Source organism: Labeo rohita, chromosome 10 (assembly GCF_022985175.1).
Source record: "Labeo rohita strain BAU-BD-2019 chromosome 10, IGBB_LRoh.1.0, whole genome shotgun sequence".
Lineage (NCBI taxonomy): Eukaryota > Metazoa > Chordata > Actinopteri > Cypriniformes > Cyprinidae > Labeo > Labeo rohita.
The window spans coordinates 21260977-21276053 of NC_066878.1; the positions used below are offsets into that span (position 1 = coordinate 21260977).

Genomic DNA, 15077 nt, shown 5'->3' on the forward strand with positions numbered 1-15077 from the left:
GTGCATTTGCTTAAAGCAAGACTAAATATCTTATGTCATTTTGATTATCTATTAAATGCATCTTAATTTAAAAATTGTTAGATATTTTGACTAGAAACGAGACAAACATACTAAGATAAGCCTTTTAATGCAGTGTAACATTATAGGAAGGTCTTGTTCAAGGCGGATTCTGTGCAACATTCACAATTTTATTAGAAAAGATGACATCACTGTAATTGTTAAATAGACATGGAATGTCTTATTGAGCTCAGATCACCGAACTTGATATTGTTGGCCATTGTGCCAAGTGTTTTTACACGTTCAGACTGTTTACAATAAGTACAGTACTGGAGAATCTGAGCCTTACATTATTTTCACTGGCGCGGGACGAGAATGGCCTCAAGCCAGCTATCTCTGCATACCTTCTCACTGCATTGAAGTAACTAACCCCTGAGAGCCGAGAGCCGAGAGCCGAGAGCCAAATGTAAACCAGGAAAGTCAACAAAATCGAGAAGAAACCCAAGACGGGCCAGAAAGAGACGTGCGAGCATGTGAGTGCTGGGAAGCGAGACCCGATCCAAACCCAGTAACATCCAGCCAGCATGAGGCAGTGGAGAAAATGTCAGCAAAGGAAATGAACAGCCGTTTCACTGGAGCGGTCAGGATGAATCTGATTTAACTTGCATGATACGCTTTTCATTCATTACATGGGGATAAGAGCGGGGGATCTGGGATTGGGCGGACGGCCAAACCGCTGGTTCTCACAGCCATTTTATAACTTAATATGCACCGTGAAACCTTACGAGAGATGTCTCGCATGCCACTGGCATCCGAACGTTCGCAGGCCCTGTTACTGTACGTTGGCTGGCTTTTTAATTAAGGTTTTAGCTGAGGCCCAGTGCTGCGGTTTGGTCTGTTCAGCATATTCGGCTTTGATGTAGCTGCAGACGCTCGTGAGACAGATCCGTGCCAAGTCAATTTGATCGGGCCGAATCGTGCACCCAGTCATTTTTGACTTTTTTGAAGGGTTTTGAGAATGTCCTCCATCGGGACACCATGCATTTTTTGATCTGTCTGATCTGTTGCTGAAAATGAAACACGTAGTAAACTTAATGAGCCATCGCATCTTAACGTCTTAATGGGAATGACTGAACTTTCATTTCTTTGTAAAGATCAGTCAGTAGAGGTCTTGACATAATTCTGAAAGTCAATGTAAAATTAAACTTGACCCTGTTACTTTCTTAATAAGTGTTTTTGGCCTGATTTGTCACAGAATGTTACTCCAGAAAATGAACATTTGTCTTTGTAAACTCGGTCCAACTCTGAAATGGCAGCTGTCTAGCTATTGTTTTAGGCTATAATTGTAGATAATTCTTTCTAGTTTATTGCAGTAATTCGGGCAATTTTGAATAATTAAAAAAATTCTGCATACAATGAAAGTCAGTTGGCTCCACTGTTATTTTGAACCCCATTGACTTTCATATTATGCACAAAAACACATGAAGAAATTCTTCAAAACAGCCTGTTTTAATGCAGAAGAAAGAGAGACATACAGGTTTGAAATGACAATGGAGTATCAACCACTTTTCACCATCCAGTCCGTTTCTGATGGATTAAATCCCACTCTGTTCCCTTTTCCATTTAGAAATGCATTACATTATGGAAGAAAATGGGGTTGGGAATATTTTCTTTAAAGTTTTAAATTTAATTGAATCTAGATAGGATGATTCTCTTAGTATTGTCTGACTGTAGTACAGTATGTGTGGTCACAGTTGTGGTCTGCTTTCCAGGGGCCCCGACAGGAAGTCATCTAAAGGAAGACATGAGCCACTGGCAGCTTCATGCTCATTACTATCCTCCTCTACTGCGATCCGCAACCATCCGCAAGTTCATGGTTGGATATGAGATGCTCGCTAATGAACAGAGGGATCTTACACCTGAACAGGTATGCTATTATTATTATTATTATTAATAATAATAATAATAATAAAAAAATATTACAATAAATATTTAATAATTTGGCAGGCTGTTAGCTCATAAAAAATGTGCAATATGTGCAACATGCCCAATAAGTAATATGTACAATTGGAATTCTAAATAATATTTACAATTAGATATTTATAATATTTCTAATTTATAATGTCAAGATATTTGACCAACAGCAGCAACAACAACAACAACAACTAATAATAATAATAATAGTAATAATAACTATTAGTATTATTATAAATAAACAATAATAATAATAATAATTTGATCTCTTAGCAGCCTGTTGGTGCATCTAACAATATATGTATAATAAATATTTTTTTAAATTAAATATTCAACATTAATAAAATTAAATATTATTTAATATTCTTACATTTTATTACTAACAGTAATAATGGAAAATATGATTATAAGTACTTTTTTAATGCATTTACAAATTGCATATGGAAATATAAGTATAAAAATGTTATTTCATTGTATTTATAACAACAACATCACCAACAACAGTAATAATAATAATAATAATAATAATAATAATAACTATTAGTATTATTATAAATACATTATTTTAATAAATATTTAACAACTTGGCAGGCTCATTTAAAATGTAATGTTCAATAAGTAATATGTAAAATGGAAATTCTAAATATTATTTACAATTACATATTTATAATATTTATTATTTATAATGTCAAAACTATTTGAACAAACAACAATTATTATTATTAGTAGTAGTAGTAGTAGTATACATATTAGTATAAATATTATTATTAATACATTATTTTAATAAATATTTAAGAACTTGGCAGGCTCATTAAAAATTTAATATTCAATAAGTAATATATAAAATGGAAATTCAAATTAATATTTACAGTTACATATTTATAATATTTATCATGTATAATGTTAAAACTATTTGAATAACAACAATTAATAATAATAATAATATCATATTTTTAACATAACTCTTAGCAGGCTGTTGGTGCATCTAGCAGTATATTTATAATAAATATTTTATTCCTAAATATTAAACATAATTACATATTAAATATTGCTTGTATATTATTTTCTAATAAAAGTTCTTAAATATTATAACAGTAATAATGTAAACTTTTATTTTAAATATTTATTTTAATGCATCTACAAATTGCATCTGAAAATATAATAATAATTTTCTTTCATTGTATTTAGAATAATAAAAATAATACTAAATTATAATGGATATGTTCTTTTAATTTCAACAGAAATATTGGCAGGGTGTTGTCTCTCTGTAAACGTGCATTTGGGTCAGTCACATGAGAGAAAATAAAACTGATGACTGAGATTTGGTCACAGGTTTTCATTTACAGGCTGGATCTGGGCTCGATATAACACCCATGCAGACCTTTAGACTGTATTCTTCTCCTGACTCCCGAAGGAGTGTTTTTATCAGTCTTTCCACTACATTTAGAGTTTCCCCTAAGCTTTAGCTTCCCAATTATTCGTAGTTCAACACCTAAGTTGTAGATAACCTCTTCCTTTATGCCAGGATTTCATGACCTAACATTACTCAGCCCCGCTTCTTCAAAACCACAGGTTATAAATGCCTTTTGAAGTGGCTTTTCTGACAACCGCCGCTGTCAGATTTTTAAATAATTGGCTAGTGAGGTGACGTCTGTTGTTTTCCGCCAGGCTCCAACAAAGGAGTCCTAAAGCACTGTTATAATGTCACGCTTAACAGTTTGTGACTCTTTCAGCGGTGCTGAGCTACTGTCCACAGTATCATCGGAAGTTAGTTTAATCCACAATGACTCATATTTCCAGCACTTCCGCACCTACTTCACCTGCTCCATTAATGTGTCCAGTCATGTGGGACTTTCTTCCTCTGTCTAAGTGTCTCTGTCAGGCACACCCAGGCCAGGGTGACCCTGCTCGGCTTGATGCTGTCAAGAGAGGGAAGGGGAGCTGAACAGAAACCGAGTCCCCTATTTCCCTGTCTCGTTTTTCTCATCTCGGCCGCCGAAGGGAGGAGGATAAGGGTGCAGCGCGTTACGCTCTTGATTGATGCCCATCTGGATGTATTGATTGATAGCTTGATCAAATTACGGCCTTCCATCCGGAGGTTGTCAGGACACTGGCCGCCAACGCTGATCCGTCACACTGCGACTCTGTCCGTCGCATCGACTCGGGTCCAATCAGCGGCCCCCTCCCGACAGCCATCCGAGCCCTTTTCACACTCCTCGCAAACCCATTTCCCCCCAGCTTGTTCACCTGAATGTGAAATTTATCAGCAGGCGGTGAGCGTTATCAGCCCTAAACCAGGACATCTGTTTTTCTCCGAGCTAAACGAGTGAGAATGGTTCGGGCTGCGATAAATTGGACTTGGTTATCTGTCGACCTGACCTCTGTCTGCTGAGCTGGGTTGCCATTGGTGTGGAGTTCAAAGCTAAGTGTGTGACACTAAAGTGACCAGCTCCCATTTTACAAGCCAGTCGAGGTACAGTTTGTGTGAATTATTAGTCCTAGCTTTAGTGTGATTCAGTAGTGGGGGGAAACATTATATTTGTGATATATATTTTACCTCACGAAACTATATCTTAAGTTCTGCATTAGTAAATGAGATGATGAAATATGTTGTGGAAGTACTTTTCCTTACTGTTTCTATTTGGCCAACCTCCAAACCGAGGTAAGAATAAAATTGGTTCCTCGAGTTGGAAAAACTATAGTGTCTTTTACAATTAAATTGTAGCCTCCTGAAGTGTCAGGCACTGATTTGGAAGTGGTCTATTACTGCCAGACATAGAGAAATTTCAGCTTGAGCTGCTGATGAAATAATATGCTTTGAAATGTCGGTAACACTTTAGTTTAAGGATCAATTCTCACTACTGAGTACCTGCTTATTAGCCTGCACATAACTAGCATATTGGCTGTTTGTTAGTGCTTATTAAGAACATGTTAATGCTTTATTCTGCATGACCATATCTTAGATACCTTAATCTTTAACCAGTACTTAAAAGAGAAGTTCACTTCCATAACAAAAATGTACAGATAATGTACTCACCCCCTTGTCATCCAAGATGTTCTTGTCTTTCTTTCTTCAAACTTAAGGAAATTATGCTTTTTGAGAAAAAACATTTCAGGATTTTACTCCATATAATGGACTTCTATGGTGCCCCTGAGTTTGAACTTCCAAAATGCAGTTTAAATGCAGCTTCAAAGGGCTTCAAAATCGGCCTACATCACGAAAGAAGTTCAGATCCAATGTTTACAAAATGAATGTGCAAAAAAAGATAAAACGCCCTTTACAAAAAAGTGTAAAACAGCAATGTAGAACAATTTGAAGTTGGTGACAAAAAAAGAGATGGGAGTTTTTCGATCGGAATACACAGAGTTCACTTAGAGCTAGACAAGAGGTTAAAAAGGTTAAAATTTTTAAATAATTACATTTGAAAATTTTTCAAATGTAATTATTTTTAGAAAATAAACAATCGTTTTGCTAGATAAGCCCCTTCTTTCACGGCTGGGATTGTTTAGAGCCATTTGAAGCTGCATTTAAACTGCGTTTTGGACGTTCAAATTCGCGGGCACCATTGAAGTCCATTTTAAGGTAAAAAAATACTGAAATCTTTTCCTCAAAAAACATAATTTCTTTACTACTGAAGAAAGAAGGGTATGAACATCTTGGATGACAAGGGGGTGAGTACATTACCTGTAAATTTTTGTTTTGGAAGTGGTCTACTCCTTTAAACTTAACAACTTAACAACTATTAATAAGCAGCAAAGTAGGGGTTTATTGAGGCAAAAGGCATAGTTAATAGTTAATAGTGAGAAGTGGTGCCCAAACTAAAGTGTGAGTGAAATGTCTTTTGTTACATCCAGACTTAATCAGTTTTAGGTGCGGCAGATAAAATTATCACTAAATTTTATGTGCAGCATTTTGGTCAACTGGTCAATAAACCATCCTCAGACGTAACGGGATAGTACATCCAAAAACGAAAATTACCCCATGATTTACTTACCCTCAAGTCATCCTAGATTTTTTATGACTTTCTTCTTTCAGATGAATCAAATCGGAGTTACATTAAAAAATGTCCTGGCTCTTCCAAGCTTTATAATGGCAGTGAATGGGTGTTGAAATTTGGGTGTTGAAAAAGTGCATTTATCCATCATAAAAAGTGCTCCACGTGGCTCCAGGGGGTTAATAATGGCCTTCTGAAGTGAATAGATGCATTTGTGTAATAAAAATATCCATATTTGACACTTTATAAACCATAATCTGTGTGGAGAACTTTTTATGATTGTATTCGTCTGAAAGAAGAAAGCCATATATAATTATGATGGCTTGAGGGTGAGTAAATCATGGGGAAATTTTCATTTTTGGGTAAACTATCCCTATAAGTTTGTAAATTACAGCTCAATCAGTAATAAAGCTGAAAGGTATAGTCATCCAAATTTGAACATTTTGTGAGTTTTTGTGACTTCTGAAAAAGAAGCATTTTTAATATTATTAATATACTGCCATAGTATTTATTAATATTTTGAGTTTTCAATTTAATTTCATTTTTATTATTTTTGTTTATATTTAGTTTATTTATGTTCTGTTTAGCTTTAGTTTATATCTGTTTCAGTTTTAGAAATTTTAGTACATCAATTTAAACTTTTAAAAAATGCTGGGTTAAAAACAACCCAACTTGGGTTATTTGGCAACCCAGCGCTGGGTAAATATTGGACAGAACACATATTGGGTTATTTTGACCCAGCTGGTTGGGTTAAACATGCTGGGTTATTTTATTTAAGTCAACTATTGTTTAAAAATGATTATATTGCTGGCTTAAAATGGCCTGGAACTTATAAAAACACATACAGCATTACTAGAGGCAACAGCAATAATCAAAAGATGAACATGTATTATTAACCAAGAACAATTAGACAAAATACAAGACAAATTGAATTTATTTGGGTGAATGCAACATAGTTTACTGTAATGCCAAGCCAGCAGAGGGAGCCATCACCCGAATACTGACTGCGCGCTCCCTCTGCTGCTTCTACTGCTACTTCCTGTTTGGCAGTATTTAAGGACTCACCATGTGCTCACACATTGCGAAGTATTGCCAGTTTACCTGCCTTACCAAGCGTTTTCTGATTACTCTGATTTGTTTGCACGTGTATGATTCTGCCTCGTTTTCTGACTACCGATTTCTTGGATTACCCTTTCTGGATTGTTGAACTGTGTGGACTGATATCAAGGTTTGACCTTATTGCCTGGCTTTCTCACTACGATTTACGGATTACCCTTGGACTGTCGAAAGAGTGGACTGCTTTCTGGTTAACGACCCATTGCCTGGTTTTACGTGTATGTTTGCTGCTTTGTACAATAAACCTCTGCATATGGATTCTAACGCCGCCTCAGCGCCTTCGTTACATTTACAATATTACATACATTTAAATTCATTTAACAAGCATTTTAGACATAAAAAATGTAACATTTAAAAGTAGCATTTTAATTTTAGTGTATTCAGCCATTCTCCGTAATCACTTTTTTATATCAAAATAGCGTTAATTCCCATGCCGAGAATTAATCTGCCCATAACCTGCCCGTAAGCAAACAGTACTGACATTAGAGAAAATTTTTAACATCAAACTAAATTAAACTCAGTACTATAATGAATAAAATCCATTTATTTTATGCAATGCAAAAGGCATTTCCATCATGCAAAGTGACCGCTGCTAATGCAGCTGACTGACATCTCGTCCCTTATGTTGCATTGCGTAAAATAATACAATTTACAGCACAGTAAAGACTTTATAAATGAAATAAAATGTATACAAACCTTTATTTCATTGAAAGAAGTGCTCTAAATCAGTGGTGCAGAGAACCACTCTCATAGAGAACTCAAAAAGCCTGCACTCAGCAGCTGGGTTGTCAGAGACAGGCTTAACCCAGTGGTTGAGTAGGAAAAAATAACCCAGGAGCTTAGATACAGAAAAACTACCCAGCACCTGGGTAAAAATATTAAAAAACAACCCAATGAAATGACCCAATGGGCTGAACCCAGCATTTGTTAACAGCTAATGTTAACAAACACAACTTTAGATTTTAATAATGCATTAGAAAATGTTATTACCAAGATTAATAAATGCTGTAGAAGTATTGTTCATTCTTAGTTAAAATTAACTAAAATAGTTAATGAACCATATGGTAAAGTGTTACCATTTTATGACAGAAAAACAAGTCAGTAATTTTATTCTGATTTTTAGTTCTGTCATATAATCGCATTAGGCCAGATTTAAATCCGGGTTGCCCACACTTGTTCACCACTGCTGTCAAAACCTACAAATGCCATATTCAGAGCTCACGTACGCCACTGCTCACTGCGGCCATATTTCCAACTGGTTCCTAGCGTGCAAAAGCACATTCATATGCCGGTTATTGCCAAGCATTACGTGACTCTTAGCAGGGACGCTAAGGGTAATGCAATGGGCGCTTTTTATCTCCGGCGCTCAAACGTCATGACTGAACGGCTTTCGTTTGGAATATCGTGCTGAACCTCTGGGGTGATTTAATGTGCTGTAACATTTATTATGGCTTTATGAATGCGGCACTCCCATGGCGAGCCCAGCTGCCAGTGTTTATGAGACTGACCTCTCACTCAACGGCGGCGGCAGCCTCCATCAGCCCGTGCCGCAGCGGCGCTTGCGGAGGAATTAAAGAGTGTTGTGGCTGAGAGATTGGATCAGGAAGTGACAGAGCCGCTAGGACGTTTAATCACACCCCTGCAGGGACTTATCTCAGGAGAGAGTGGGCGACTGGTGGTTCCTCTGCTGTGAGCGCTAGACATGAATGCCGAGTCTGCCGTCGCTGGAGGGTCTGGGTCACACTGTGTGTTTTTTCCGAATGTGCTTTCACAGCAATCTGCCTTTTTGCTACAGTTTTATTTTTCAAATTTATGTCTCTATCCCAGCAAATTGTTTAGATGTTTATGTGGTCCAAGCACTTCTGGAAAACTGGATAAAGGAGACTAGTTGTCACACTTTTTACTCCTGGAAATATTTCTCAGCACAGGTTTATTTTTCAAAGTCTTCAAAGTGTCTGTGTAAGCACATACTGTATCTGAAGGTCTACAAAAAGCTGTCACCATTATGTCACCATTATTGCCAGTTTATTAAATACGTTGACTTTGTGTTTAGGCCAATTTGTCACAATGAAACCTACATAGTATAGATTTTAGAGTAAAAAATAAAAACAAACACACAAACAAAACCATAGATAACAATTACTAAATATATATATATATATATATATATATATATATATATATATATTTTGTATTTAATGCATTTTTGGATCATTCAATGAATTCAGTACTTTAAAAAATCTTATTTACTGTATTTATTTATTTATTTATTTGCATTTAATATTTTGAACTATATTACTCTTCAGGATTGGAATCTGTAACATTTATTTATTGATTGATTTATTTATAGAAAAAAAAAGAATAATTCAGTAGGGGTGCATTAAATTGATCAAAAGTGACAGTAAAGACATTTATATTGTTGCAAAAATATATATATTTCAAATACATGTTCTATTGAACTTTCTATTCATCAAATAATCCTACAATTAAAGAAAGAAAGAAAGTTTTAAGCACAACTGTTTTAATATTAGTAATAATCAGAAATCTTTCTTGAGCAGCAAATCAGCATATTACAATGACTTTTTAAGGATCATGTGACACTGAAGACTGGAGTAATGATGCTAAAAATTCAGCTTTACATCACGTGAATAAATTACATTTTAAAGCATATAGACAGCAGTTGTTTTAAAATGTTATAGTATTTCACAATATTGCTATTTTTTCTGAATTTTGCTGAATCTTAATGCAGCCTTGGTAAAGAAGAGACGTAGTGTATGTCAATTATTGAGTGTCTGAATTAAGTTTGTCCTCTCATTCAGAATCTTCTCTGTTTCTTCTCTGTCTTTTTCTCTCCCTCTTACTCACTTTCACAGGCTGCAGAGCAGTTAAGGAAGCTTGGAGAGGAACATTATAAGATGAAAAAAGCTGAAGGTGATGGAGGGATGGAGAACTAAAAGAGTGTGACCTGTTGGCCACCGTCTGTGTCCAGCGGGCAGATAATGAGAACATAAAACTGTGAGAAACAGATGGAGCTGTACGACGACTCATCTGTTTTAGTGCGAAGAGTGTAAAATTTGTACTAACTTCCTTTTGAAACACTTTTTTTGTCTTTTCATTCTAGTTAGAAGTTAAAATTGGCTCCCAAGTTCTTGTTCGGGGGCCTAAAGGCCAAACCATGTGAGCTGGTAATTGCTTAGTTGAGAGCCAAAATGATTTTTCAGAAAAGTTTGAAATGATAAATTGTAATGCTTGCTTATGTGCTTTAAAATGTTTAATAAAGTCCTTCCTTTTTGGCCAAATGGATTTGGCAAAGGAAACACTGAAAACAAGCACATGACATGAGCTTCCATAAAATGAAAAACTATGATTGGAAACCACTGGAAAACATTTCAACAACTGAAAAAAAAATGCTGAGTTTAAAACACGCTGGCAATGCTCTAGCAACCATACAGTATTTATAAATGGCTTCTAGACAACTACACAAAACCATATATCAACATATTAGAAACTACTCAGAACATCCCAAAACACTCTAGAAACAACCTAGAACACCCTAGCAACTACAGTACTGAAATACCCTAGCAACCATCCAGTACATCCTAGTAATGCTGTACAACCACTGTATCAGCAGCCTAGCAACATTTTAGAAACCACCCTAACAATACATCCTAGCCACAACTTAAAAACACCCTATAAACCACAACTATAACAACCTAGACATAGCCTAACATCAATCTGCAATTACCTTTAACAACCGTCAAATAACTCTGAGGCAACACTGCCTAGAAACACACTTGAAAATGCTCTAACAACCACCTAAAATGCTTTAGAGCACATTAGCCACCACTTAAAACCACAGTGTAAACCACATAGCCTAACAATCTAGAAATGACCCAGCAACCACATACAACTTAACTGTCTAACAGCTCACAGGTAACTACACAAAACACCTTTGAAACCATATGACAACACCTTAGCAGCCACTCAGAACAATCACTGAATACTGTAGCAACCACCTAACATCACCTTACAAAATATTAGCCACTACCTAAAAGTACCAGAATAAACTAGCAACCATCTAAAACACTAGCAACCATCCAGTAGATCACAGCAACCACTGTAACAACTGCCTCGCAACACCCTAGCAACCACCTTCTGTAAAACTATACTATAACATTACTATAAACCATCTTCTCTATAACAACATAGAAATTACCTACAACCTAGCAACTGTCAAACAACTCCCAGACAACTACCAAAACACCCTAGAAACCATACATAAACACCTTAGCGAAAACCCAGAACATCTAAACAACTGAAGTTCCAGAATATCCTAGCAACAGTCTAAGAACACTGGAACTATCCAGTACAACGACACAGAACACTGTATCAACTGCCTGCAAACACCCTAGAAACCACTGTAACAACCACAGAACACACTAGCAACCATCGTGTGCCACCTAAAAACACTCTATAAAATCCATGCTGTGCCTGACAGCCTAGAAATGACCAAGCTACCACCTACAACTTAGCAACAGTCCAACAACTCTCTGGCAACTATGCAAAGCACCCTAAAAAACATATATTAACCACTTCAGAAAATACCTAGAAATACCCTAACAACTACAGTACCATATCCTAGCAAACTTTTTAAGCAACCATCCAGTACATCACAGCAAACACCTTGCAATGCCCTAGTAACCACACTGTAACAACTGCCTAGAAACACCCTAGAAACCACCCTAGCAAACACCTACAAACATGTTATCCACCACTTCAGTATGAACCACCTTGATTATAACAACCTATAAATGACCTAGCGATCCCCTACAACTTAGCAGCTGTCAAACAACTACCAGGCAGCTACCAAAAACACCCTAGAAACCATATATAAACACCTTAGCAACAACACAGAACATCCAAACGACTACAGTACCAGAATATCCTAGCAACCATCTAAGAACACTAACAACCATCCAGTACAACCACACCGAACACTGTATCAGCTGCCTGCAAACACCCTAGAAACCACCCTAACAACCACAGAACATCCTAACAACCATCTAATACAACCTAAAACACTCTATAAAATACATGCTGTGTCTAACAACCTTGAAATGACCAAGCTACCACCTACAACTTAGCAACTGTCTAACAACTCTGTCTAGGAAACTGTGCAAAGCACTCTAGAAACCATATATCAACACCTTAGCAACCATTTAGAACACTGTAGAAAATACCTAGAAACACACCCTAGCAGCTACAATGCCAGAACTTGGCAACCTTCTAACCAACCATCCGGTACATCACAGCAACCACCTAGCACTTCCCTAGCAACCGTCTGGAACACTGTAACTACTGCCTAGCAATGCCTTAGAAACCACCCTAGCAACCACCTACTGTAAATCCTTAGAACCTCTTATCTAGCACTTCAGTATGAACCACCTTGCTTGACAACCTATAAATGACCTACCAATCCCATACAACCTAGCAACTGTCAAAACACTACCAGGCATCTACCAAAACACCCTAGAAACCATATATAAACACCTTAGCAACCATTTAGAACACTGTAGAAAATACCTAGAAACACAGCCTAGCAGCTACATTGGCAGAATATCTTGGCAACCTTCTAAGCAACCGTTCGGTACATCACAGCAACCACCTAGCATTTCCCTAGCATTCCCTAGGAACATTGTAACAACTGCCTAGCAACCCTAGAAAGCCTAACAACCACAGAACATCATAGCAACCATCTAATACCACCTAAAACACTCTAAACAAGCATGCTGTACATAACAACCCAGAAATGACCAAGCTACCATCTACAACTTTGCAACTGCACAGAACACCCTAGAAACCATATAATAATGCCTTAGCAACCACTTAAAGCAGCCCAGAATCAAGCTGGCAAGTTTTGCACAGACAAGCATTTCTTCTGAAAATGTAAAATCCTGTTAAATGTTCTTTTATTCATTACTAGCAGGAATTTTCTCCAGTACATACTGACAATTTCCAGCTTGGCTTTCTGTAGCCGTTAAAACGGAAAGTGTAATTGACGGCCTCGGGGCAGTTGCTTAATGAGGGAAATGTGTTCAGCGGATCAGTTTTCCTTTTCCTGCACCGCACCTGCCGGGCTGCAGTTCCGTTTATGCCGGCGCGCAAATGGCTGACATTGAGAGGCGAAACGTTTTTCTTGTCAAGCCAATTTACAGTGGCATAACAGAAGGTCTCTCTCCCACGCCAGGTGCTCCATCATTCTCTCTGTCAGTGATTCTCAGTGTACTTAAGAACGTGAGCGGGCCCAGTCTGTCTGCGGCGCCATCCATCTGTTCAGGTGTCTGTTGTCATAGAGAACGAGGGGTTAGGATCGTTCAGAGCAGACGCCGGGGATGGGTGAGCTCTTCAACGTGCTGCGGTGAAATCATGAATCATAAAGGAAACTAAATTTGAGTTTGCTGTGCTTTTGTTGTCGTAACTCTGGAAAGGAAGTTCACAGAAAATTGGCCCCTTCATGTTTGGCTGCATTTACACTGCAAGGTCTAATGCACAGATCCCACATTCTGACATTATTTCCCCCCCATCTGTTTACGTTCACTTACATAGCCGTAGCAGACTGTGTTTACATTAATACCCAGTCAGACCGTGCAACGCTGCGCTGCCCAAATTGATCTGCGCTGTGCTTTCACTGGTTCGCAAAATCAATTCTTTCAGTGCTGTCCACTGGGCTCATGTAAATACTGATGTGTGCTGTTTGGTTTAGACGAGTGCTGCAGTTTTGTCGTTCCTTTGGACCATAGATCAATGACATGATTTTTATTTTATTTGTTTTTTAATCCAGATCAAATGGAACATACAGGCAATGGCTTGAGAAACCACACTGTTAATATTATTTGAAGACTTAGAGCCCTATTAAAAGAAAAAAATAAAACATTTGTCAAAATAAAAACAAAAAAGTGAAGCAGCTTTCAACCTTCAAGTCTATTAAAACATCACATAATTTGACCACTTAAGTTTAGGTTTTAAAAAGACGTTTGTCATAAATTGTTATTTGGAAGCAAATATTAATATTATGGATAATGTTTTTTTTTTTTTTTTATGTAATGTATACACATATACCTATTACACATTTTTTATATTTAATATATAAGATACACACAAACACACTCAAGGTCAAAAGTCTGAAATTATTTTTTTTTTCTGAAAAAGGCCTCTTATGCAGTTACTTTGATAAAAAATGCAATAAAAACTAATATTTGTGAGTATTATTACAGTTTAATTTAATAAAATGTTACTACAATTTAAAAATGTTTTATATATTTTAGATATATTAATATATTTATTTTATTCCTACACTGTAAAACTATTTATTGAGTCAACTTAAAATAATTTGTTACCTGGCTGCCTTAAAATTTTCAAGTCAACTTGAAATGTTAAGTTGTACTAAGTGACAACTTAGATATTTGAGTTGATTCAGCAAGCCCAGCATTTAAATTTAACAAACCAAATTGTTTGTTTAGTCAACTCAAATATCTAAGTTTTCACTTAGTACAACTTAACATTTCAAGTTAACTAAACTTATGTTGACTGAACTTAAAATGTTAAAGTTACAGTGTATGATGCAAAGTTGGATTTTTAGCATCATTTCTACTATGCATACCTAATAATGCAGAAAAAAAGATTTGTTTTTTCTCTCTTTCCAAACAAAACCTATTTCTGTCAAGAAGTGGCCACACCCATAGGAGAACCTCACTGGTTTAAACCCCAACTCGACATAACTGTGTATTAAACATCAAATAAGTTGGCTTTGTCACATCGCATCACGAAGCATTTCTCTTTTAGTGAGGACAGAAAATGACTGGATGCCAGAAACATCTGGCAAAGACTCTAAATCAGACAGTCTTTCATTTGTATAGTTTTCGTATGCTACAGTTTTATCTTTTACCTCTTTTAGTTCTTTGAGTGCTCAAATGTTTTCAAAGGCTGTACTTTGAA

General features: G+C 36.5%; 1 protein-coding gene across 1 annotated transcript in view; it reads left to right on the forward strand.

Moving 5' to 3' along the window:
* galt (galactose-1-phosphate uridylyltransferase) overlaps window positions 1–10404 on the forward strand; it is a 137395-nt gene extending 126991 nt beyond the window's left edge. Inside the window, exons 10-11 of the mRNA XM_051121959.1 lie at window positions 1770–1924; window positions 9956–10404. Of these exons, the coding sequence (XP_050977916.1) occupies window positions 1770–1924; window positions 9956–10036 (236 nt within the window). The 3' untranslated portion in view covers window positions 10037–10404. The remainder of the gene's footprint in view (window positions 1–1769; window positions 1925–9955) is intronic.
* Window positions 10405–15077: the final 4673 nt, after the last annotated feature.